The sequence below is a fragment of the Cinclus cinclus genome, chromosome 6 (assembly GCF_963662255.1).
Source record: "Cinclus cinclus chromosome 6, bCinCin1.1, whole genome shotgun sequence".
NCBI classification, from domain to species: domain Eukaryota; kingdom Metazoa; phylum Chordata; class Aves; order Passeriformes; family Cinclidae; genus Cinclus; species Cinclus cinclus.
The window spans coordinates 30,125,550-30,147,488 of record NC_085051.1 but is presented as its reverse complement, the minus strand read 5'-3'; the positions used below and the strand labels follow the sequence as shown (position 1 = coordinate 30,147,488).

The following is a 21,939-nucleotide window of genomic DNA, read 5'->3' as shown; positions in this document are numbered from 1 at the left end:
AAATTCTGCTTCCCCCTCCCATGCAACACCTGATTTGTCATTTTCTATCTGCTTATATTGGCCAGCTCTCTCGGCGGTGGTTTTTTGCTCTACGAAATTCTGTGAAATTCTTTCAAGATCCTTTTTAGACATCCCTTTGTTTTACTTCCCCGAGGGCAGGTAATGTATCAGAGCCAGCTCGCTGTTTAACTAATGTCTCACTAGTAGGGAGGGAGGAAAAAAAAACAGGGTAGGGAGAGTGCGTCACATTGGAGGAGGGGAGCAAAGAAAAATGAGCTTTCTTAAACAAATCATGTGCCCAGGGACAGGCTGCCAGGGCTCAGGCAATTCTCTGCGGGGGCTCTGCTCTGTTCCCTGCTGGCTACAATGGAGGAAGAGGCTGGAGTGCTGAAGGAGGGCTTCCTCGTCAAACGGGTGAGTGCTCTGGTTCCCCTCCGGGCGGCTCTGCTCCGACATGGAAGCAGCTCCTGGGCAGGGGCTGGAGCGAGCCAGGGCTGATGGCTTGGGAGCCTGCTGGGTGCTGGGTCCGAGGCGTTCCTGCCTGCTCCTGGGAAAGGGGCTCCTCCAGATGGGTGCAGGTGCCTACCAGGGCAGCTGCATGAGCTGTAGCTGCTCACTGCCCGCCCGCAAGCTTCCCTGTGCTGGCATTTCTGTAGGGGAAGGTGAATTTGCCATCAGGATTGCTCAGGTGTTGGAAAGCCAAGATGTCTGCACCTCGCACACACCTCTGCAGGGAGCACACCCACGGCTGCAGAGGGGGCAGGATGGAGAGTCAGAAGTTTTGGCAGTCGCTTAAGGTAGCTTGTGCCATTTTCAGTGACATGGCTGTGCAGGGTTTCCCATTTCACAGGAGAGAATGGAGAACAGATTATACTTTTGGAGGGGCAATGCAAACTCAAAAATGCGTTTGAAATAACTTCATTTTTCCATACCCCTCAAGCAGCACTGTTAATAAATTTTAGCCAAAATGTGGTGAAAAGAGCTGGAAGATTTCAATTTTCCCAATATTTCTCCCTGTAGGACCAAGTCAATCATTGCTGGAACACAGGAGGCAATTTAGCAAGGGGTATAAACTGCTCCCTGTCTCAATGATTAATAAGGACCTTGATTGCATAGAAAAAAATGTGATTGAGAGATTTATTCAAAGCTTTGCCACACCTAGGGAAATGCTTTTCCACAGTACGTGGCAGTATTTCTGGTGCCAACATGAAGGTAATCCCGGTCAGGAGTTTTCCTGGCTGGATTCCTGGCCAGCTGGCCAGCCAGACACTGATCATATGAAGTTCTATGTGGAAAAGGGGCTATTCTCCATCCTGCCTTTTGCAGCAAGGGCAGAGCAGTCCCAGCTCCCAGTCTCCTCTCTGGGCTACAGCTGTACTTTTTGGTTCTTAAGTGACTACTGATTTCAAATGGGAAACCTAGGCACCAAGCGTGTGAAAGGAATAGGTTATGGGCAGCACACACAGCTGTGACTGCCACAGTCCATACAACATCACCCAAACACACAGCTTAACAGGAAGGAGACCACAAAGGGGATGACTAAAGGAAACTGAGGGACAAGGACCCAGGGGTCCACAGAGAGAAAAGGAGAAAGGGATGGGATCAGGTAAAGTAAACAGCTTTTATAAGAAGAGAACAGAAGCAAAGAGATTATCTAAATGCATTATAAATGGCAGAATTATGTACTGCGGAGCATTATAAATTTGAAGTGAATGTGTGGAATTCAGGTAAAGATAAATTTTAAAAGGTAAGGCAACCTCCTGGTAAAAGAGAACATTTTCCAGAAGGAAAGAATGGAGCCATAGCAAAGAACATACAGGGAAAATGGCCAACTAACTTTACAAGAGGTGGAAAAAACAGGAATGCAAAGGGAAGGAGAGAACAAACCCAAGATAGGTAGATTGTATTTAGTATGGACTAGAAGACATAGTATCTGTAGTGCTCTGGATTTTAGAGACTTGTTGCTCCACCTTTACTTGGAGATTGCCGGGTTTCCCCTTTATTTACGGAGAACTAATGAGCTTTGATTCATGCCACAACTGGACCTTACATGTTTCTTTCTTCTAGTCATGCCCACCCTATCCCAGGTGTCAGAGCTTCCTTTATCCCCTGCTTTGCCTGCTGGCTGTAACGCTCCATCCCCTATAGAAACACAAGTCAGCTTCTTGCATGGTGAAGCTGGACCGGACACCATCAGACAGGACTGAGCCTGCCAGTGCCAGCCCTCACTGGCTTTGCTGTCCTTTAACCAGACTAAAGAGAGCTGGGGGGCTGTTTACAGAGGAAAAATAGGAGGATTTGTCTGTGTTATATAATCCATGAGGCATTCAACAGCAATCTTTTTTCAGTCTTTTGTCATTAAAAAGTATATTTCCTTTACAGGAAACAGGAGTACAGGGAATGCTTTAGCCCAGGAGATTGGAGGCAGGTGGGATTGAAATTAACTTCTCCTTAGCAGTAAGTGGGAGATGTAAGGAAAAGCCAATTCACTCAGTAAAGCGCTTGCAAATCCACTTGGCACCTAGAACCACATCAAAATGGAAGAGGAAAAGGCACCACCCAGGGTCACCAGAGAGGAGGAGCTGATTGCCAAGATCCCTCACACATTTTGGATTTAGCCCTGTTGCTGCCTGTGCTGTCTGCAGAGGTGTGCACTTACATCAGCTCTTTGGGATAATTCATGTGAGCTTTTACAAGAAACAACTCTTGCTAGCAAAGAAGTTCTCCTGGTTGAAGAAAGAGCACAGCACTTTTCTATTCCTCTATGATTTTACAGTGATGGAGCTGTGCTATTTTGTTACTTAAAATGTGTATTTCAGGGATGTGGGAATCCTTAAAATCTGAGGGTTTTGGGAAAGCTGATAAAAATCAGACCTCAGAAACAGCAGAACTGCAATCAGAGCTAAGCAGTAGTCATAAGATTTGTCAGCAAAAAAGTCATATGAGATGTAGAGAGCAAGGACAAATAGAACAATGGTCTGTGTATTAACACTTGGCTAGAATAACTCCCTAAGCTGCAGAAAAGTATATCTAGTAAGATATTAGGAAAGTGTAAGCTTAATAATGGAGCTCTGTGCATTGTGTTTTAAGACTTACAAGCAAATATTGTCTTTACCATAAGTGAGCATTATTTTAACCGATGGTACGTGTAGTTATAGTGGTTGGATAGAACTGCTGTCAATATGCTTTTGCTTTTTGGGATTGGTCAAAAAACTTTCAAAGTGTGTTGTAACATCACGTGCTGCGGCTGCTGCTGAGGACATAAGTTGCTGGCATCTTCCCATTGTCCCAACCATGTAATGAGACTGATATTTGGAAAATAAAACAGCTCAAGACGTGTTCCACAACAGTCCCATCCTGTTTGTGATTCTGTACATAAATCCATGGCTGGCATTACAGGGAGAACAGGACTCACAATGACTTCTTGTGCTTCTCTTTATACAAGAAGCCAAGAAGAAAATATGGTCATTTCTCAGTGCTAGTGTTAAAATCAGCTCTGTGGATTTCTTCCCCTCCAGGGGCATGTTGTTCGTAACTGGAAAGTGAGATGGTTCGTTCTGCTTCAGGACAAGCTGCTGTATTACAAAATTGAAGGAGGCAAGAAGGAGCCTTCTCCAAAGGGCAGGATCCTTTTGGATGGCTGCACTATTACTTGTCCATGCCTGGAATATGAGAACAGACCGGTATGACTGGAAAAATTTATCTCTTCTCTATGTCATTCATTTTGTAACTTCTTCCTATCTTTTCCTTTCCTTCTGGCTTCTTTGATTACTGCAACCATACCACTGGGCTGCTTCCAAAATTAGGCCCAGCCAAAAGCAAGCTGCCACTAGCAGTGTAACCAGGACGAGCACTGAACTCCGTCATCCGTCATTGTGTCTTCGCTCTTCTCTGTGCCCAAATGTGAGCCAGCTATTAACAAAAAAGCAACCCCAACCACTACTCCTATGCACACAGTGAGGAGAAAAATGTAAATGCATCAGCTCAACAGTGTGTGGAGAGAAGACATGAGCAACCTAATAAAATCTGAGGAGGGTGGGGGAAAAGGGAAGTATCATCTGTGGTAGCTGACTTAAGGCCTAGGTATCCATGGGGTGCTCCCAGGCAGCCAGATCAGACTCCTTTTTCCTTTACTAATGGGATACTGTTGCTGTAGAAAGTTTTCTGGAAGAAAACATGCCTCCTGTGTTTCTCTGCTCTCCCAGAGGGAGCAGCAATGCAGATTTCCTCTGTGTGGGGTATCTGTGTGGTCTGCTCTGGTCTGCTCTATTCTAAGGACCAGGAGCTCCATGCATGTAAACCATGTTTACATCTGAAAACCCAGTGATTTTAGTGGGATAGAAGAGCCAAAACAAACAAACAAACAAACAAACAAAAAACCAAACAACAAACAAACAAACCATCAAAAACCATCCTTCTGAACAAGAATTTCTCTGAACTGCTCGGGTGGGATGGACTGTCAGACTTACTGTATCACTTAGACCAGTGCTAAAAAAAAGCAAAATGCAAGAGGAGCAAAATAGCTACATGATGCTATTGTTTTGTCCTTCTTTCTCCACAGCTACTCATCAAACTAAAGACAAAAACCAATACAGACTATTTCCTTGAATGTTGCTCCAGGGAGGAACGTGACTCTTGGGCTTTGGACATCACTGGAGCTATTCATGCTGGTCATCCAGTACAGGTACAAGAACTTCACAGAATGAAGAACTCTTTCAAACTGCTAGAAAATATCAGCCTCCAGTAAGTGTATATGATTTCTCTTTCTTGTTGTTGCTGTAGTTTGCAACGCACCAGAGCTGATGGATGGGGAGGGTCAAGGGAAGCTCCTCTCTGCACATATCTGCTCCTGTGTGGCCGGGAGCTTCTAAACTGGCTGCCCTCTCCTAGGCTTGCATATGTTTTAGCCAGGAAATGCACTTTTTCCTGACCATCATCTTTTGGGAGTTATGTGGGCTCTGCACAGGCACCTCACTGCTGGTTTGAATACCTTCCTAATCAGCTGCAAATGTTCTCACTGGGGAGATGTATTACCTCAAAAGATGTAAGTAACATCAGGGAACAGAGGGTGGTGACTTTGTGCCCTGTTGCTGTTTCCAAAGCTGGTATCTGGAATCCAGGCTAGAGTGCATCATGTTAGATAAGAGGAAATAGAGACTGGTTAAGAAACAGAAGAATGTCATTAATTTGATTTGTGTTGAACAGGTAAATCAGGCTATAGACTAGCTTGCAGTGCTTTGAATTGAAAGATACTTTGTGAGGTACCTTGTTTAGCTCTGCTATTGGGAGAATAAAGTTTTCCTGGAATGTACTTAGGGCAGTGCTTCTGGGGGAGTATCTAGAATACTTCCTATCTTTATATGGTTAATCTAGAGACATCCCAGGCACTGACAGAAGTATGCAGCTATTTCTGCCAGTCTCTCATCTGCTGATGTTGTGCTGTGCTCTCCTTTGCAGCAACATAGTGGAGAGAATGTATGACAGCAGTACTGGAATTAGGCTGACCCACAATTTGGATCAAGGAAACAGATATAAAGAGACGTTCACAGGTACACCTACTGCAGGCAAAGAGCCACCTCCCATCTGATATGTCACGTTGCAGGGACAAGGGAGCTACTGTACTGCCTTCATAGTGGGATAAGCTCTGGCCCAATGGAACCTGGCAGTACAGCCAAACTCTCCAACACCTTTCTGTCTTGCTCTTTGGATGTATGGAAGCACACTTAGAACCCTGCACTTTTGGTCAACTTTGCATTTCTCTGACAATCTTTGGGATGGTGCCAAAATGTTTCAACAAGTGAAAACCTGTGTGGCAGGAGACCATCTGCCTTTCCTCAGAAGAGCACACTGTCTTGACATGAGAGCTGCCTTTCTTCCTGCAGGTTCTGCCGCGGTGGACTGGCTCATCTCCAACAGCTTTGCTGTGTCACGATTCGAGGCTGTCACCTTGGCATCCATGCTGATGGATGAGAACTTCATCCGGCCCGTGGGAGTCCGTAGCACGGAGGCCACACGCTCCAGTGACCCCTCGGAGAAGTTCCTCGACGACTCCACGGCACTTTACATGTTTGTAAGTGATGCAGCTGCCAACAGGGGCACCTCCTCTGGCCCTTGTCACATCTTGATTTGGGGTAGAGGTGCACAGCATGCAACCAAAGGCAAATGCGCAGGCTGAGAAAGTAAACGCAGAAGGAGCAGCTGTAGTCTTTTAGTAGTACTAACACTGGTGATTTTGCTGGAGCCGAATAGCTACATGGATATGGAGGGATCTACAAATTACATAATTAGGCATTAAAAGAGGTGTGTCCCTGGACTGCAGTGCTGTGTCTGCATGTACTGGAGGCAGGACTGTTGTGCCACAGCTCAAGGCCACGACATGTACACCCAGCATGTACAGATTTATAGCTGTAATTTGTTGTCTCTCAATCTTGGTCCTACAAGGCTGAGTAGCAGAGATACGGAGTAGAATTTACTCAGGAAATATAAGCTAAAAACAGCTCAGGAAAATGAAATGGAAAATAAAATGCAGAATTTTGTGCTTAAAAATCTGTTTAGATTAAAAAGAAAAGTGGAACTGTCTTTTCCCTATTTGCAGGCTGAGAGCAGTAAGAAAAATACCAGTTCCAAGGAAGAGGTACATTTTAACATCTCTGAATTAAGTGGCACAATTGTGAAGCAAGGATTCTTAGTGAAACAGGTAAGCACAGTCTTGAAACCTGCCCCGGGAAACAAGAAAACGTACAGCTCCTAGGGTTCCGTAGAGAATAAATGTGACTTACACAATGATGGCTGGATGGATGTGCCCAGCAGAGCTAACTTGCCTGTCAGTACTTGAGTTGTTGTAGTTAAGAGTATCCAGTTACAAAGAAGTGAACTATGGAACTTGTTCAGGTAAGATTAATTGGATATTCTGTACACACTGAGCATAAACGGAAGGGTACAAAACAGCATCAAAAGCAGAAGTACCACACAAGCTCCAAATCCTACCAGAGATGTTACATTCACTTCCAAAACTTTGGTTTCACCTATCCCATCCAGGTATTGTGATCAGTGATTGATGTTTTGGTGACCACAGACAAATTTCAAAGCTAAGCAGCTTGACCCTTGCATGAAGCGGACATTTATCTGTGAGCAGTCACTCATGTACACATGGATGTTTTGGTGGTAGTGAAACATGTTTTTTTGGGCACAAGAGCCTGTTGGCAATAACTGTTTCAAAGACCTGACCCTTGGTCTGCACAACAGTTTTCAATGCTTGCTATGAACAAGATGAGGGTCAATCATTCTTTCAAAGCATAACACAGCCACCTGCAAACGGAACGCTACTTGCACCACATGGCCACGCTCTTACTGTGAAGCCTTGCACCCAGAGCCCCAACTTTATTGTTGTGCAAACTGGATCACCGCATGCTTCCCAGCCCTCCCTCCTCCAGCTGCCAGGGCACCATGAGGGTTGGCAGGGTGCTGTGGGATCCCCACAGGCTGGCAAGGGACATGACAACAGGACACGAGATCTGCCCAGGAGCTTCTGCCTGTGGTCAGCAGCAGCCAAGGACAACCCCCAGCAGTCCCAGCCCTGGGCTGGCCCTGAGCCCCAGCACCAAACCTCCAGGAGAGGGGATGCTCACAGGGCCTGGCACAAGCCTGGCAGCAGTGAGAGGAAGAGTCAAGAACTGCAAAAGGACCTGACGTAACCCCTTTGGAGCAAATGCAGCATGGGGTTTTAATCTGAAACCCATATTTAATCTGAAATTAAAAGTGGGAATGAGGGATATAACCATTTGTTCTTGTCGCTCTGCTTTCTTAGTTCTCAGCACAGGGGAGGAAGAAACAAAGGAATTGTCAACATATAAAGAAGGAAGATAAGCAGAAGGTCATGGGAATTATCAAGATGTTAGGAAATATTTTTCTCTCTTTTTTTTTTTATTTATTTATGTCTCCCCTACAGCCTGTAGGAAAATGGTACTTTCAGGAGGTAGTAATTTTAATTCTTCCATTTTGCAGGGGCACAAGAGGAAAAACTGGAAGGTGAGAAAATTTGTTTTGAGAGCTGATCCTGCTTTTTTGCATTACTATGATCCCACCAAGGTACGTGAGTAGGAAGTTGCCATCCCCAGAAATCCTTTTAGAGACACAAACATTATAATGAAGATACAATTACGCTGTAAATGTTTCTATCACTCTAGGTTCCTCTATCCATTTCCAGGAATTAGACCTGTCTTTACCCTAGGAGGTTGTTCTTGTAGGATTTTGTATCCCTGCATCTTCTGTCCTTTTTCTCAGTGATACTCCTTTTCCTTAGTTGTGTCTTCTTGGGATTGGTCTTTTGCTGTACCCTCACAGTCTGGGACCGTGGTTCTGCACGGTTTCTTCCTGGGTTGTGATCTGGGCTGAAATCCCACCATTTGGGGATCATACTGGTACTGGGATTTTTAACATCCTTATTCCAGCATTGAATTCTTAATGCCAAAGTATTTATAGGAATTTCTACTACTCAGTTTTAAACCTTCTCATGAAAAGTAGAATTTATGTTCATGAATATAATAATCAATGTGAGCAACTCAGATACTTAGGGTACCACAAAGCCAAACAGGATTGCAAGAAGATCATGTATAGAAATGCTTTATGTGACTTTTAAAGAGAGTAGAAACAATATATCAGTGAAAAGAGCTTATGGAGCCAGTTCATCTTTTGTTTCCTGTTCCTTCATAGTTGATTTTTTTCAGTGCAACTTATCCTTGTAAGGCTATAAGCTGAAACTGCAGAACCTGAAAGCAAGAAACAAGAGCGCTAGCCAACTAGGGAAAAGAGCCAGATTTTTCCCATATAGTCTCAGTGAAAAGCAGCAAGCTAAATACTTACAGAAATATATACAATTCAGTATGTTGCTATTGATAAAACCATACATACATTTGAAGTGTGATTGCCCACCCTTGTGCTTTTAACTGATCTACACCATGCCCAGCTGCATCAGGGAAACATCTGGGGCTGAAAAAATATAGTAATTAATTTAATTACATGTACTAATTGATTTATCTTGTGACATAGATGTTTCATGCCTGGAAAAAACAGCATTGCATCTCCAACTTCATAAAAGTAACGCATGTGCTCTGGGAAATTATATTTTCAAGCTATGCCTTGTTTCCTTTTTCTTTGCAGGAAGATAACAAACCAGTAGGTGGATTCTCTCTTCGTGGGTGTCTTGTCTCAGCTCTGGAGGACAATGGAGTCCCAGCAGGTGAGAACAAGCCTCTAAACTTTCATACATTTATATTTTTGCCATAGACATACAGTCTTTGTGTGAGGATTTTTATGTATGGCTGCTTGTATACACAAGAAAGCTGACTTTCCACTTCCCTTTGCAAGCAAGGGAAGAGGCACGTCACAAAGCCCTGTTCTGCTGGGTTGTCCACACCGAAATGGACTTTTTTTTCAGCGTTATTTCCACATATCTTTAGGTGTTCTCTCTATATGGGCTTTTCTTAGTTATATGACCTTTGAGATAGTCCTAAAAGTGATTAATATCCCAGAGTTGACAGACAAATAGAAAACAGTTTCTTTTTGGGTATTATTTAACTCACTGTTGAGGCATCATCTGATACCATCTGTTTCTGTGTCCTCTCAACTTACACTGTTACCTTTTCCTTTCTGAGCTGCTAGAACACAAATGTAGGGGAGACATAAAGACAGCAATAAAAAACCAGTTCTACTGGAGCACAGGCTTAGCTGAGGCATTTGTCTAGAACCTCAGCCTCACAGATAAGTGTTTCTGCTATTAAAGCAATTTATTTTATGACAGCATAATGTATAGATATTAAATACTATCAAATATCAAAGAACATTTTTCTAAAGAGAAGGTCTGAAAAAGCTTCTGTCTGGGGGCAGGGGGACGTGATGAACAATAGAGCTCCTTGCTAAGAGAAACCCAGCTACGGGCAGGAGAAAATCTAATCTACCGTGCAAACTGGTAGGGGTTCATAATTCCAGTGTATAACTCAGGTGAATAGTCTCCACCTAAACAGAGACTATTTTAGATATATTGTGGAGTGCACTGTAGTTAATACAATTTATATCAGGAACATCAAGAATGTATTTTCTTAGAATTGCAGAGTCAACAAATGGTTGGGGTTGGAAGGGACCCCAAAGATCACCTAGTTCCAACCCCCCTGCCACAGACAGGGTCAACTTCCACTTGACCTGTTTGCTCAAATCCCTGTCTAACCTGACCTTGAACACTTCCAGGGGTTTCGAAGAGGGAAATCAAAACCACAAAAGCTTTAGATGTCTTATCCATAATAAAAAGGAAAGATTTGATTCCCTAATTCTGCCCTACGAAGCTTCATATCTGCCAGGAAGATTTTCTCTGTGCACCCTCCTGATCTGTCAGGTTTTTTTTTTTCTCTGCAGGAGTGAAGGGCAATGTGCAAGGCAACCTTTTCAAAATCATCACCAAGAACGACATTCATTATTACATCCAGGCCAGCTCCAAGGCAGAGCGAGTGCAGTGGATTGAGGCAATCAAACCACTGACATGATTAATGTGGACTCTATGCCAAATGACAAACCACATCTATGACCAAGTTCCTGCTTTCATTGTCTGGGAGTGTTGTTTTTCCCTTGATAGTCCATTTTCATTATCTGAATCACCATAACACCTACCGGTTCTTGGCAGACCATGCAGACCAAATCATGTAGATCCAGAATAATTCCCCCATCTTGAATTTACCATTTACCATCTAACCAAGACCAAAACAGGTGGATACAGACAAATGGGGCTTTACAAAGAAACGATGAGATATTCCAAGATGGAAGAAAATGACCTTTTGTACAAGTATTCAGTCTGTGTCTGACACATCCAGGTTGTGCTTTATCTTAAAGCAGAATTGTTTTGCTCCTTTCCCCTTTATAAAGGGGGTCATAAACTTAGCTTGTAAAGACTGAAACATCTAAGTCATGAAAGGTGCTGGTGTCTCAGACTGCCTTTCTCGGTATACCACATGAATCTTGCTCTAAGCCACAACCCAGCTGCCAGGATAACATGCATTGCAAAACAAACAAAGGGTCTGTCTGTCCATCCATCTGCTCTACTGTTTAGTTCTCTGTTAGACTGGAAAAGAACAAAGAATCTTGCTGTCCACCGTATAGGTTACTCTTATGCTGGTAATGTCCCACATCAGAACAGGATCCTGAGTATCAAATCAGACCAGTGGAAGTTCCAGACAATTTCTGGTGCTGAATATATTGGAAGATATCCCTCAGCCATAAAACCACTACTTTTTCTTCTGATTATTACTGTAAGTCCATTTATGTTGGAGCACCCTTTAACAGAGAACTATCGTAGCAGTCCTTATTATTGCTTTTTCTATCTTAAGTCATTATTTTTCCATTATTTGTGTACTCAACTTGTCTTTGATGTCATTAAATGTTAAAAAACCCCAAAAACGTGCATTTGAATATCCTGTGCTTTTTAGAAATGTGATTTTTCTCAGAGGGCAGTTTGAATATATGAAAAATAATGGTTTCATACACTGTAATTTTAGATTTATATATAAACTGAGACACCAGAGGGTAAAATGGAATGTAGGCTATTACTCAAACACCTTATCAACCTGCTGATACACTATTTTCATAAAATTCCTTGTTTTATCTGAGTACCTGTATCTGACAGCCAGATTCTGCAGAGCCTTCAAAAAGACAGCATGTACTCTATCTTTCATGAAGTTATAGAGGAATTTGATAACCCTCTATCTGCAGATTCATTTCTGTACAGATGTTCTGTTCTCTGAGTTGCGTACTGAAAAGAAGTACCTTCATCACCAAAGGCAGAATATGATACATGCTCGTTTATTTATTTATTAAAATTGTCATGTATTTAGGATTTTCCTCAAAAGCTACAGCAATGAAATAACAGCACAACATTTTCATGCATTCAGATACTCGAGAGCTTGTAAAAAAGTGTGCCAGAAAAGGTGCAGTTTTAATTAGATGCAAGAACAAGAATGGGCAGTGCAGTTTCAGCTACAGATACAATTTTCTAAGGCTGATCCAGAGAAGACTGTGAAATCCACAGCTGTCAAAAACTTTCAGTTCCAGAAGAGCTGCCTGGAAGAGACAGGGTAAGGCATTTATTGCTCTCTGCTGGGGAACACAGGTGGTTTTGTGCTGAATGAGCTGAGCTTCCAGAAAAAGCAATTCCCTCCTGATAACATGAGCCGTTCCGGGGCCCATCAGACTCCCTTATTAATTTATAAGAAAATCTCCTCCTTCTCTTTTCTCTGACCCACCACCTGCATAATGCCCACTTCTAGTCACAAGGCTAACAACAGCCACTCGCCACAGAGGACTGAGCTCTGCCACCTGGTATGCCTGAGGGGGTAAGGAGCCACAAGGACGTGAGATACTGCATAACATCATAAATCTTGCAGTTTGGCAGGCCAGAAGTGTATCTCAGCAAAGGCTTTGAGATTTATCCAGACTAGCCATAGCTTTGCAATTGCTGTGAGTGTGTATGGGGGAAAAAAGTGTGTATCTCAAACACATCAGCAAATTAAAAAAAGATACAGTTCCCACTCTCCAGAATCAGCAAGGGGAAAAAGACAAAACATGTCTGAAACAAGAGAAAGTACATTTTCCTATGTCCTCTGGTAGTATTGTGGACCTTCTCTTTTCAAGCCACTTTGGTAAGTTTGATATCCCCTGAGATCCGCAAAGCCTTCACCAAATTCAGAGGCTGAATGCGGTGAGTGAAGTCACAGAGCTGCCGTCCATCAAGCAAGACTCGTATTTGCTGGTGTTCACATAAGAGCTCCATCTGCAGTGGAAAAGGACAGGGAAGTGTGTTAGGGATCCGCAGCCTGGCTGATTTCAACGGCACGGGCTTAGAACTAAATGTTATGGGAATAGCAAAGCAGAAAGTCTACCAGTTCTTCTGAAATGGACCTAATAAATAACCTACTGTTTTCTGAGATGATACTGCAAAGCTCCAGTGGGTACTCTCACCATGATTAGAGAAAGGGATGCATCTTTCCCATCTGGGCTTGAACTGTTGTTGTCTGTGCCATACTAGACTAGTTAACCTTGCAGTGTCAGTGGCTGGCTGTTTGTGGTCATATACATAGCCTTCAGCTTTTCTCCCCTCCTTTTCTCTACCCTATTGATACTGCCTGAAAAATTACCTTGAACGTGTCGCCTGCTGTAAATGGAAAGTAAGGAATAGTCTTCTCTTCTCTTCCCCATTTCCCAGCAATTCGTGCATTTCGGGTGATGGATTTCTCACTGAAGTTAACAGTAAATAACAGCCCAACGTCTTTGTTGGCATCCACTGGATCACAGAGCAGAGTCACTGAAAAGCTGAAAAAAAATCTATTAAATGACTGGAACTTTCAGAAATGTGAAAGGACATGGTGAACATGGCAGATGCTTATTATAGAGACTAGAGACAGCTGTTGGTTTCATGTCAGACTGAAACACAGGACTTCTACAGGCTTAGAAACTAGAGAAAGGGATGAGACCCAGCTGGTCTTTGTTTCCTGCCCCAGTGTCCAGTGGAACGCTAGTGATTTCTGATGTTGCTTTCCCTCTGTCTTGACTGAAATCAAACCCTTCAGCATGTACTTATTTGTGTCCTAAAAGAGGTTATGCCATACTCTTCACCAGTGGAAGCAGTGGAGTTGATAGCTGTAGGTGCAAAAAAAGTGTAATGATCATAGTTGCTGTTGTCCAGGTAAAAGACAGCAATGAACCTCTACCTCGTGTGCCAAAACTGGTTTTTAAATGGTGTTGATTCCAACCCCCACAGACAACCAAAATTCAGGAATTTAATCAGATAGAATTGCACCTCTTCCTGGAGGAGAAATGCCACTTGTGTGTTCCCTCCAGCTCACTGGGCAAGGAGTAGAAAATCTTGTCAGGGCAGTCAGAAAGGCCAAACAGTGAACTCCTCACTGACCTTTTAACCTTAGTCTGAGTGCAGGAGTATTATATAATGCCATAAATTGCTAATCTGTTTGACTTTCTTCCCTCAAAGAGCACATACGTCCAAGCAAGTGTCTGAATTTACAAGACAGGTAGGAGCATGTATAGCAGGGCAAAGCCCCCAGCAGTCCTTTCACCTACCTCTTGGGTCTGGAGTGTACCATGCCTATGATTGTGAGTTTCATGGTTGGTCTCAGGCCACCTTTAATTTCACCAACATACTGCTCCACCTGCAGGGAACAGTGAAAATAGCTGCACTGGGTCATGCTGTGGGTAAACCAGCTTTAACAGCTGCTTTGATAACCTGACATAACTTGGGTTTATTTTTATATGTACAAAAGAACTTAAAAGTATTTCCAGCTCACTTATGGCACTCTAATGACACAATAAATCTGGTAACAGCACTGCAGTTGCTCTGGTCCCAGCAGATGAGAAGCTTTGTGGCAGCATGATACGTGGTGCAGAGTCTGCTTGAACCTACTCTGTTCTGCCACCTCACATTTGCTACCAGATTTTGGTGGGCTAGCTTGGCACCATCAGGCTTTACACCAGGCCAGGCAGCCTCTGTCCTCCACTGTAAAAGCAGCATAGATGCTGCCCTGCCACTGCATACTGACCACATCCTCACAGACAATCCCAGTCCTTTTGTGACAGTGACTTTAAAAGTCACACCTTTTCAGAAGCAAAAAATGGCTTCTTGGTGGATCTACTTTTGTCCTGTTCACAGAGACCACCCAAAGATCTGAGCTACATTTTCTTTTTCCAAGCAATTCTCTAACAGCTTTGATGGTCAGTGGAGGAACTAATACAGGCCATAGCTGACATGATTAGAGAGACCCTGGAAACAATTGATGGGGTGTTTTGAAGCTTCATTTTCAGAAATGGCTTTAAAATGTAAATGTCAGAATACCACACTGCAGCATGTAATCACTCCCCATGCAGGTTCACTTAGAAAGAAGCTGCTATAAAACACTGTTAGTGGCAACTTGCATAACACTGATAATATTCCAAGGCAGTGCACAACAGACCCTGTTTGAGATAAAAAGAGCTTTATCGTTCCAGTGTTCCAAAGTAAAAACTCAGACCATTTTGCTAGAAGACCTGCACAATATATGCACACAAATTCAAGATAAAAAATGTTTTGTCTGTACCTCATTTCCTAATTTTATTACACTAGCTGTATCTTCTGCTAAGATGACCTTACACAATTTATTTTCCCACTTCAGTATTCTCATCCAGCTACCTTTAGAGCTTCACAGATATATTAATAAACTTCTAATTCCTAACAAGGTCAATATTGGAAGAATAATTTTGAAATTTACCTTCAAAAATGACAGCAGTACTACTAATTGTTAATGCTGTAAATTTACTCTTGCAGGAGTGTACAGGTGACTCCAGCAAGTATGTTTTGAACTTCGTAACAAAAGAAATGCATCAAGCACTTAGTATGTCTTACATAAGGAAACTGCTTGTCAAGTCAACAATCTGACTGTAGGGAGATATTTTAAACTGGATAAAGCAATTAGAAAGCGGGTAATAAGCATTAAAGATCTCAGGATAAATGAAGTTCATGCTCATACAGGTCTCATGTACCACTAAAAATTCTTCCTTGCCTAGAGAAAAGACACAAAATACTACCCCAAACTGGAAGTGCACATTGAGAAATTGTTTGTGCAGAGGTGCACCACAATAAGTACCATCACTAAAGGCAGAGGGTATCAGAACTGAATAGAACATATGCCCACCACATGGTCTCAACAGGTACAGCTCATCCAGCGTTGCTGGAGAAAATTTGGAGGCGCCCACACACCATTTATCTGTAGACACTGAGTTAACCGTACAGGTGAGAAATATGCAGGAAGCTGTAGGAAGTAATGGTAGAAACTCCTGCAAGCTTCCTGCAAAATTCATTGGAGGGTCCCAGCATATGCACATGGGCACAGCTCCCATCCGATATTTTCCATTCAGGAGCCCTGGGGACTGGCTTGGTCACTTACTTTGGCACACCTCTCCTCTGTCATCACCGCTCTCCCTCTTACACTTGCCTCGCCGCTGCAGCCCCGGAGGAGTTTTTGTTTTGTGCGTCAGGACAAAAGCAAACAAAAAGCCCGGAATAAAGGGAGGATGTTGAGGGAGGGAGGGGGGGGGTCTTATCTCTGCCGAACACTGGCCGGACACCACCCAGCCCAGCAGCTGAGTCACGGCTTTCTGCGCCTCAGCTCCCGAATAACGCGGTGGGAGGGCAGGGGGATGCCCGCTGATGTGCCTGGAGTTGTGCCTGGAGAGGTGCCTGGAGTTGTACCTACACACTTTTATACAAGTACTGAAAATTCCGGGTGAACGTCCATAGCATACTCATAAGATACTCTGTGCTACATACGCATACTTGTATATGTAAGACATACAAACCCCACGTCATTTATTTATTGATACCAACGCTCTCTCAAATGCATAATTACATAAATATATATATATATATATATATATATATATACACATTTTACAGTCTTATATACACCTACATATTGGTCTGTACGCCCTACATATACTGTGTACACTGTAGATGTGTATATATATTTGTATATATGCATGGGGGGTATATATATATATATGTATGTATATGTATCGCAGAGTGAAGTACATATAGAGGGTTATACAGCTATACAGGCGGTACATATACTCCCACACAAGTAGGTACCCCTGTACGTGCACCTCTACGGGTGTATGTAGGCGTGTTTACGTGTACAGACCCACCCACAGCCGGCCGCGCCCTCACGGATCCTCTGCGTCCGTGGAGGGAGCGGAGCTTCCGGGGGAGCCAATCAGAGCATCGCGAGGCACGAACAAGGGGCGGGGCTGGCGCGGGGGGCGGATTAGTGGGCGTGGTCAGAGGGGCGGGACTGGCGCTGCCCGGGCCCTCGCGGCGGCGTCAGGCGCCCCAACCAAACATGGCGGTTTATTTACATTCCTCCCCGGCTCGGCCAATGGGCGGGCGTCTTGCCCGCGTGCCGGGCCGGCAGCGCGGTCAGCTGAGGCGGCGCCCAAGATGGCGGCGGGGGAGGGCTGCGGTGCCGGGGCGGTGCTCTAGAGCCCAGCGGCGCCGGGGCCGCGCCCTGCCCCGCCAGGGAGCGAGGCGTCGCCTTCGCGTGTGTTACCCCGGCCCGGGTCATCCCCTCGTCCTGGGAAAATGTATTCCTTTGGGAACGAAGAAGCGGACTCTCTGGAGAGTCTCTTCGGGTTTTTCTGTGAGTGCGTACGGCGTGGGCACTGGGAGCTTGCACAGGCCTGCGTGCCCCAGCTGAGCCAATGGCACGGCGACGGCCCCGGGAAAGTGGAGGCAATTCTTGAGGCTCTGGTAAATTGCCCCGTGGGGGTAAGGTAAGTATGGTTCTGCTCTGGTTCCGTAGACTTGAAGGTGAAATGGCGAGGAGTAATTTGTTTAGTGTTGGCTGTGGGAGACAGGTCTAATCAGCGAAGTAGCACTTCAGTGCTGAGGTGTCTTGTGATGCTGTTGTCTGAACTTTGATGTCTTATCACTGACCAGGAACCTAGCAGGCTGCCCATCCCACCGGGATAACGAGTTGTGTTTATTTATGTAGCTGACATGGCGATTGATTCTTAAAACTACTTCGAAGTATTTCAGAACTGATTTTGTTAGATTTTACTGAAGGAAAAGGACCGTGTCCTGAAATTACATTTCTCTGACGCTGAGCTTCGGTTAATTTAGAAATGGAACCACCACGATCAGTGGTGCTGTTATTTAAAATGTTATCTTGTTTCCAACTCTTGAAAAATCTCCTAATTTCTAAAACTGCAATTCTAAAAAGTTCAGATTATGCTGTTGATTTCTTGTTTCTCTCACACTGTATTTTGTAATGGCATCAGTTTTACTCAATCCCAGTTTTAATCTCTTACTTTTTCTTTCTTCAGTTAGGCAAATATGAAGGGAGACTTTCTAGCACTTCAGGGAACATTGGTATTTCCTCCTGTCTAACCAGATGATCACGCTTCTTCCCATTAACGTTTGTGTAACATTTCAGTAAAGGTTCTGAGAAACAATTTACACTGATAGCAGCTGAAGGAATCTGGAGGAAGGGGTGCTCATGGTTAGATGAATATGGCTAACAGCCACATGAGACATGAGAATTTTCAATCTCTTGATCTTTAATAACTGGACTATCACATTTAAAAGCTTTACTTAGTAGTGCTGAGATTTTTGAAGTAAAGGAAACTATATTGTGCTTTCTCATTTTCATAGTCCCTTTGACAGTACTGAATATGTTCCTAACTCTGTAGGCTTTTGGGATGTTGAAGTACTGGAGCATATGGAATGCTGATGGAACTTAGAAGGATTCTTTGTTTAATTGGTACATTACTTCACTTTTAATTTGAATATAGAGCTGCATTTGGGCTGCTGTGACCTAAAATTTAGTTTCATTTTTTGGGTAGATATAGGCAGAACAGGAAATAGCAGCGTTTGGCAAGTGGTCACATTTCAGTGAAATCTGCTGAAGTGCTCAAAGAGAGCTATACAGACTGAACTTTGCACCAGAACTAGATTTCTTTGTTTTGAGGAACTATGCCAGTAGTATTTAGCCAATCTAAAACCAGTTACTTGCACAGCAGAAATCACTGAATTGATGTGCAAGAACACCAATATTCTGGTTTCTTTGCATTTTTTTCCCTTTGGCTACTTGTCCTTGTTTTTATCTTGTTTACTCAAAGAAATACAAAATCTAAATGACCTCTGGATCTTGGAGATACAGACAACCTTGTTTAATCCACTGTATATGCTTCTTGCTGCTATAGGTGGGGACAGAATTCCAGCCCATGGAGAGATGCATGGCTTTGGCTTCTTGTGCTGGAAAAATGGCTTGCCAGGAATCAGGTACAGAAACACCTTGATGACTTCCAAATGCACTTTATAGCTTTGACTTCAAGTGCAGAATGTCTCCCTACTTGCTTTTTTAAATGTAGGTTTTCCTACATTTTGTGGAATTAAGTTGTCCAGGTATCTGAAGACATGTACTGCTTTTGCATTTAACAAATTTATCAAGAAAGAGCTGTAATATTCACACTGACGAGAAAAGCTAGGATTTAAAAAAATACATTAGAAGCTAACATTTTAGCTTTTTGCATTCATATAAATGAAAATCATGAGCACATCAACTTCCGCATTTGTGTAGCACCTCTCTTACATTAAAGATGAAGTAGCTCAGGCATCAGACAATTCTTTATAAGCTTTAGATGCTGAGGGATGTGCATGCTTCTTTTTAAAAGTAATTTGTCCTTGGCACTACTTAGACTTGCATTTTTTCTTCACATTCTGATGAATCAATGGTTTAGTGACTCTTGATGAGGTCTCTGTTTCCAAATGTATGAATAAATAAAATCAACTGGTGTAAGAGCAGAACCTGACTGGAATAGCCTTCAATTAACAATTAGGTTACTTCAGAGAGATATTTCAGTCTGCCTCGAAGTGTTAATGAAATAGCTATGATTATGTTTACATGCTAATGTAAATAAAAGTTGTATTGACTAATGTGTTTTCCATTCTTATATGGGTTCAGAAAAATGTTCCAGCTGTTCTTCAGAGAGAAACTGAATTTTTATTGTTCTTGGAAGAACTGCAGAAAGATGTCTCTGAGGAAGTCCTAAAGGTGAGCTACTTTATGCCCTATTTCTTCTTGTTCTGCAGTATGCCAGCTTCATCAGATCAAAGTTAATGCTTCCTGCTAACTGCCTGAGATGTTAATGTGTTATTAATCTTCTAGGCAGCTGAGAGAGAGTGTAATTCAGATTCCTTTGTGAAGTTAATCCAATGTGCCTGCAAGTGATTTCTCTGGCTAGAGCGGAGGCTGCAGGCAGGCAAGGATCAGGTTTTTCTACATGCCTTTTCTAGCACACATCAGTCCTAACTGCAGCTGCTTGCCACAGTCTTCAATCCACAGACACCTGTAATTATCATAAACCTACAACCTGCTGTGAGCCAAAATAAACTATAGTCAATAAGCACATTTTAAAAGTATGTGTATTTTCTCTTTCTTTCTTCGGAGGTCTTAATTTCCATCTGCTATGCACCCCTTTTCCCTCTTTCTGAATGTTTTTGGATACTCTACTATTACTGCTGACATTGGATACTAGAGATTGGTATGACATGTGTTCTGAGGTCCAGGATCCATTTGCCATTATTAATTAAAAGATGCAGGCTGATTTATTTGAGAAGTATGTGCAAATATGCAAAGATGTATATATAAGATATATAAGAAAAGCAAGTATAGGGCAGAATATCAGGAAAATTACTAACTGTAGAACTGTCCTAATTTGATGTTAGTTATGACAGATTCAGATCTGTTGTGGTGTGTGAAATGTCATAAGATCTTGCTTCTGGTCCTATAGATTCTAACTCCTTAAAGATACTCTTTTAGTTGGTCTGTTTTTTAAGAGGAAAATGAAAATTTACTATATTCAGAAGCTATTTCAGCCTAGGAAAAGTTGTTCAGTATTTCAGTAAGGATACAGAACTAACAATTGCAGGATGAAAACAAGCAAGGTAAACTTGAAAGTCATTAAAATAAATCTGCTTGAAGTCTCTTAATGAATAATGAAGTCTGTGCATGTTACTGTCTCACTTCCGAGGTCGTGAATGATTCTGCCGTTATCCACACTGTCCACCAGTGTTGCACAGAAACATGAGATTCAAAAATCTCATATCTTTGCAACAATTTCTGTCAGAGGCATGTTGGTAGGTAGTTACATTTTGATACAGCAAATAATATTTTTAAAAAAGAGTATTGTGGACTTGATTTCTCTTCTCATTCTTTGTGCACCCCAAGCACCTCTCCCCTATGTAATCTCTGAGGTGTCTCTGAGCCAAGGGCAGCACTCACATAATTCCAGGAGTGCCAAAAGTGTTGCTTGAGTGCTGTTCAACTGGCTTGTCCCTCACCCTCTGAATCTGTTGATCAGCTTTAATCAGATTTGAAAAATTGATGAGGATGGTGTAGTTGGTAGATGGTACAAATCTGGAAAAGCAGGATGAAAAAAAACCCCTGACCAATCATTATGCTCTCAGTGAACTATGAAGGTACAGTTACATTAGGGTATTGCTTAGAGGTAGAATATGGCAGTGCTTCACCCATAGGGACTGCTATGGTTCCTTGCTTGTTTATGGTCCTTATAGTGTACTTCTTTTGCAGGATTCTTTGTGTTTTGTTACATATTCATGCATATCCACTCTTCTAGGAAAGATATTGGACAAGGTGGACCATTATTAATGGATTTCTTAGGTAGTGTGATGTTTCCAAATTGAATTATCTGCTTGCTTTCAAGTTTATTCTATTTTTTTAAATAATTCATTTCATATGGTAATGTAGTCTAAAAGGCTTATTACTCTTTTCCCTACCAGGAGCTGTTGGAAGCATTTGAGTGTATGCAGAACAAGCACATCACAGACAGCAAAAGAAGAGATGATTGTTCTCACAAATTCAGTTTGGATGTTGTTTCAGCTCTCCGGAAGCTTTTGCTGCGGGCTCCCCAGAGGGCAAAAGCCCTGCTGGAGTTCTTCCAGGGGGAACAAGGCACACACAGCTCCTCACTCCAGCAATATCGCTCTCTGCAAAACATCTTTGTTGAGTTTCTTTGTGACTCCTTGAAATCTCTGCAGAGGCTTCAGACCGGTTCTGAGCTTTCAGCTGAATTAGATCAAAGAGAACTGGTAGACACAATTTATACTGCTCTCAGTATAGTGACTTTTGAGGTGGAGCATCAAGCAGATGAAATAAAGCACTTATTCAGGGAGCTCTTGGATGTGTGCTGGGCTGAGGGGAGCCCACTGAGGGAAGAAAAGCTACTAAACTGTATGCTGAGGAAACAGAGCCATGGCCTGCTAAGCCTCTATAGCAGTGTTCTCACAGAAAGAACAAGAGAAAGGTTTTTGTTGTCAAAATCAACACAAAAAGGTTT

The 21,939-nt window shown here is 42.9% G+C and overlaps 3 protein-coding genes across 7 annotated transcripts in view; 2 read left to right on the top strand and 1 right to left on the bottom strand.

Moving 5' to 3' along the window:
• Nucleotides 1–366: 366 nt before the first annotated feature.
• On the top strand, nucleotides 367–10,604 carry PLEK2 (pleckstrin 2). Its single transcript, XM_062494997.1, has 9 exons — nucleotides 367–414; nucleotides 3,519–3,683; nucleotides 4,562–4,743; nucleotides 5,458–5,549; nucleotides 5,883–6,070; nucleotides 6,596–6,697; nucleotides 8,005–8,088; nucleotides 9,160–9,238; nucleotides 10,408–10,604. Exons 1-9 carry the CDS (start codon nucleotides 367–369, stop codon nucleotides 10,533–10,535), a joined length of 1,068 nt encoding a protein of 355 aa, XP_062350981.1. The 3' UTR covers nucleotides 10,536–10,604.
• A 1,224-nt stretch (nucleotides 10,605–11,828) lies between these two features.
• LOC134045376 (galectin-related protein A-like) lies at nucleotides 11,829–16,112 on the bottom strand. 3 transcript variants are annotated; one of them, XM_062495125.1, is made up of 5 exons: nucleotides 15,972–16,112; nucleotides 14,116–14,204; nucleotides 13,176–13,350; nucleotides 12,627–12,811; nucleotides 11,829–12,102 (listed from the first exon to the last, which is right to left on the bottom strand). In XM_062495125.1, the coding sequence occupies exons 1-4, from the start codon at nucleotides 15,993–15,995 to the stop codon at nucleotides 12,668–12,670; spliced, it is 432 nt and encodes a 143-aa protein (XP_062351109.1). In that variant the 5' UTR covers nucleotides 15,996–16,112; the 3' UTR covers nucleotides 11,829–12,102; nucleotides 12,627–12,667. The 3 variants fall into 3 exon arrangements, with proteins under 3 accessions (XP_062351109.1, XP_062351110.1, XP_062351108.1); XM_062495126.1 differs by having other exon boundaries at nucleotides 11,829–12,811; nucleotides 14,116–14,226; XM_062495124.1 differs by having other exon boundaries at nucleotides 11,829–12,811.
• A 1,008-nt stretch (nucleotides 16,113–17,120) lies between these two features.
• Nucleotides 17,121–21,939, top strand: part of ZFYVE26 (zinc finger FYVE-type containing 26) — a 47,554-nt gene continuing 42,735 nt past the window's right edge. For all 3 annotated transcript variants that reach the window (XM_062495926.1, XM_062495928.1, XM_062495925.1), the window contains exons 1-4: nucleotides 17,121–17,352; nucleotides 18,784–18,862; nucleotides 19,545–19,634; nucleotides 21,383–21,935. In XM_062495926.1, the coding sequence (XP_062351910.1) occupies nucleotides 17,162–17,352; nucleotides 18,784–18,862; nucleotides 19,545–19,634; nucleotides 21,383–21,935 (913 nt within the window). In that variant the 5' untranslated portion in view covers nucleotides 17,121–17,161. The remainder of the gene's footprint in view (nucleotides 17,353–18,783; nucleotides 18,863–19,544; nucleotides 19,635–21,382; nucleotides 21,936–21,939) is intronic.

What these genes read in the sequence shown, in the direction of transcription:
- LOC134045376 (XM_062495124.1), bottom strand. Translation starts at nt 15,995, where the DNA reads ATGACAGAGGAGAGGTGTGCCAAA. An exon ending in CAGAGGAGAGGTGTGCCAAA is followed by an intron (nt 14,205 to 15,971) that starts GTAAGTGACCAA and finishes TGTTCCCTGCAG; the next exon opens with GTGGAGCAGTATGTTGGTGA. An exon ending in CAGCAGGCGACACGTTCAAG is followed by an intron (nt 12,812 to 13,175) that starts GTAATTTTTCAG and finishes TTTCCACTGCAG; the next exon opens with ATGGAGCTCTTATGTGAACA.
- PLEK2 (XM_062494997.1), top strand. Translation starts at nt 367, where the DNA reads ATGGAGGAAGAGGCTGGAGTGCTGAAGGAGGGCTTCCTCGTCAAACGG. An exon ending in TGGAATATGAGAACAGACCG is followed by an intron (nt 3,684 to 4,561) that starts GTATGACTGGAA and finishes CTTTCTCCACAG; the next exon opens with CTACTCATCAAACTAAAGAC. An exon ending in CTAGAAAATATCAGCCTCCA is followed by an intron (nt 4,744 to 5,457) that starts GTAAGTGTATAT and finishes TCTCCTTTGCAG; the next exon opens with CAACATAGTGGAGAGAATGT.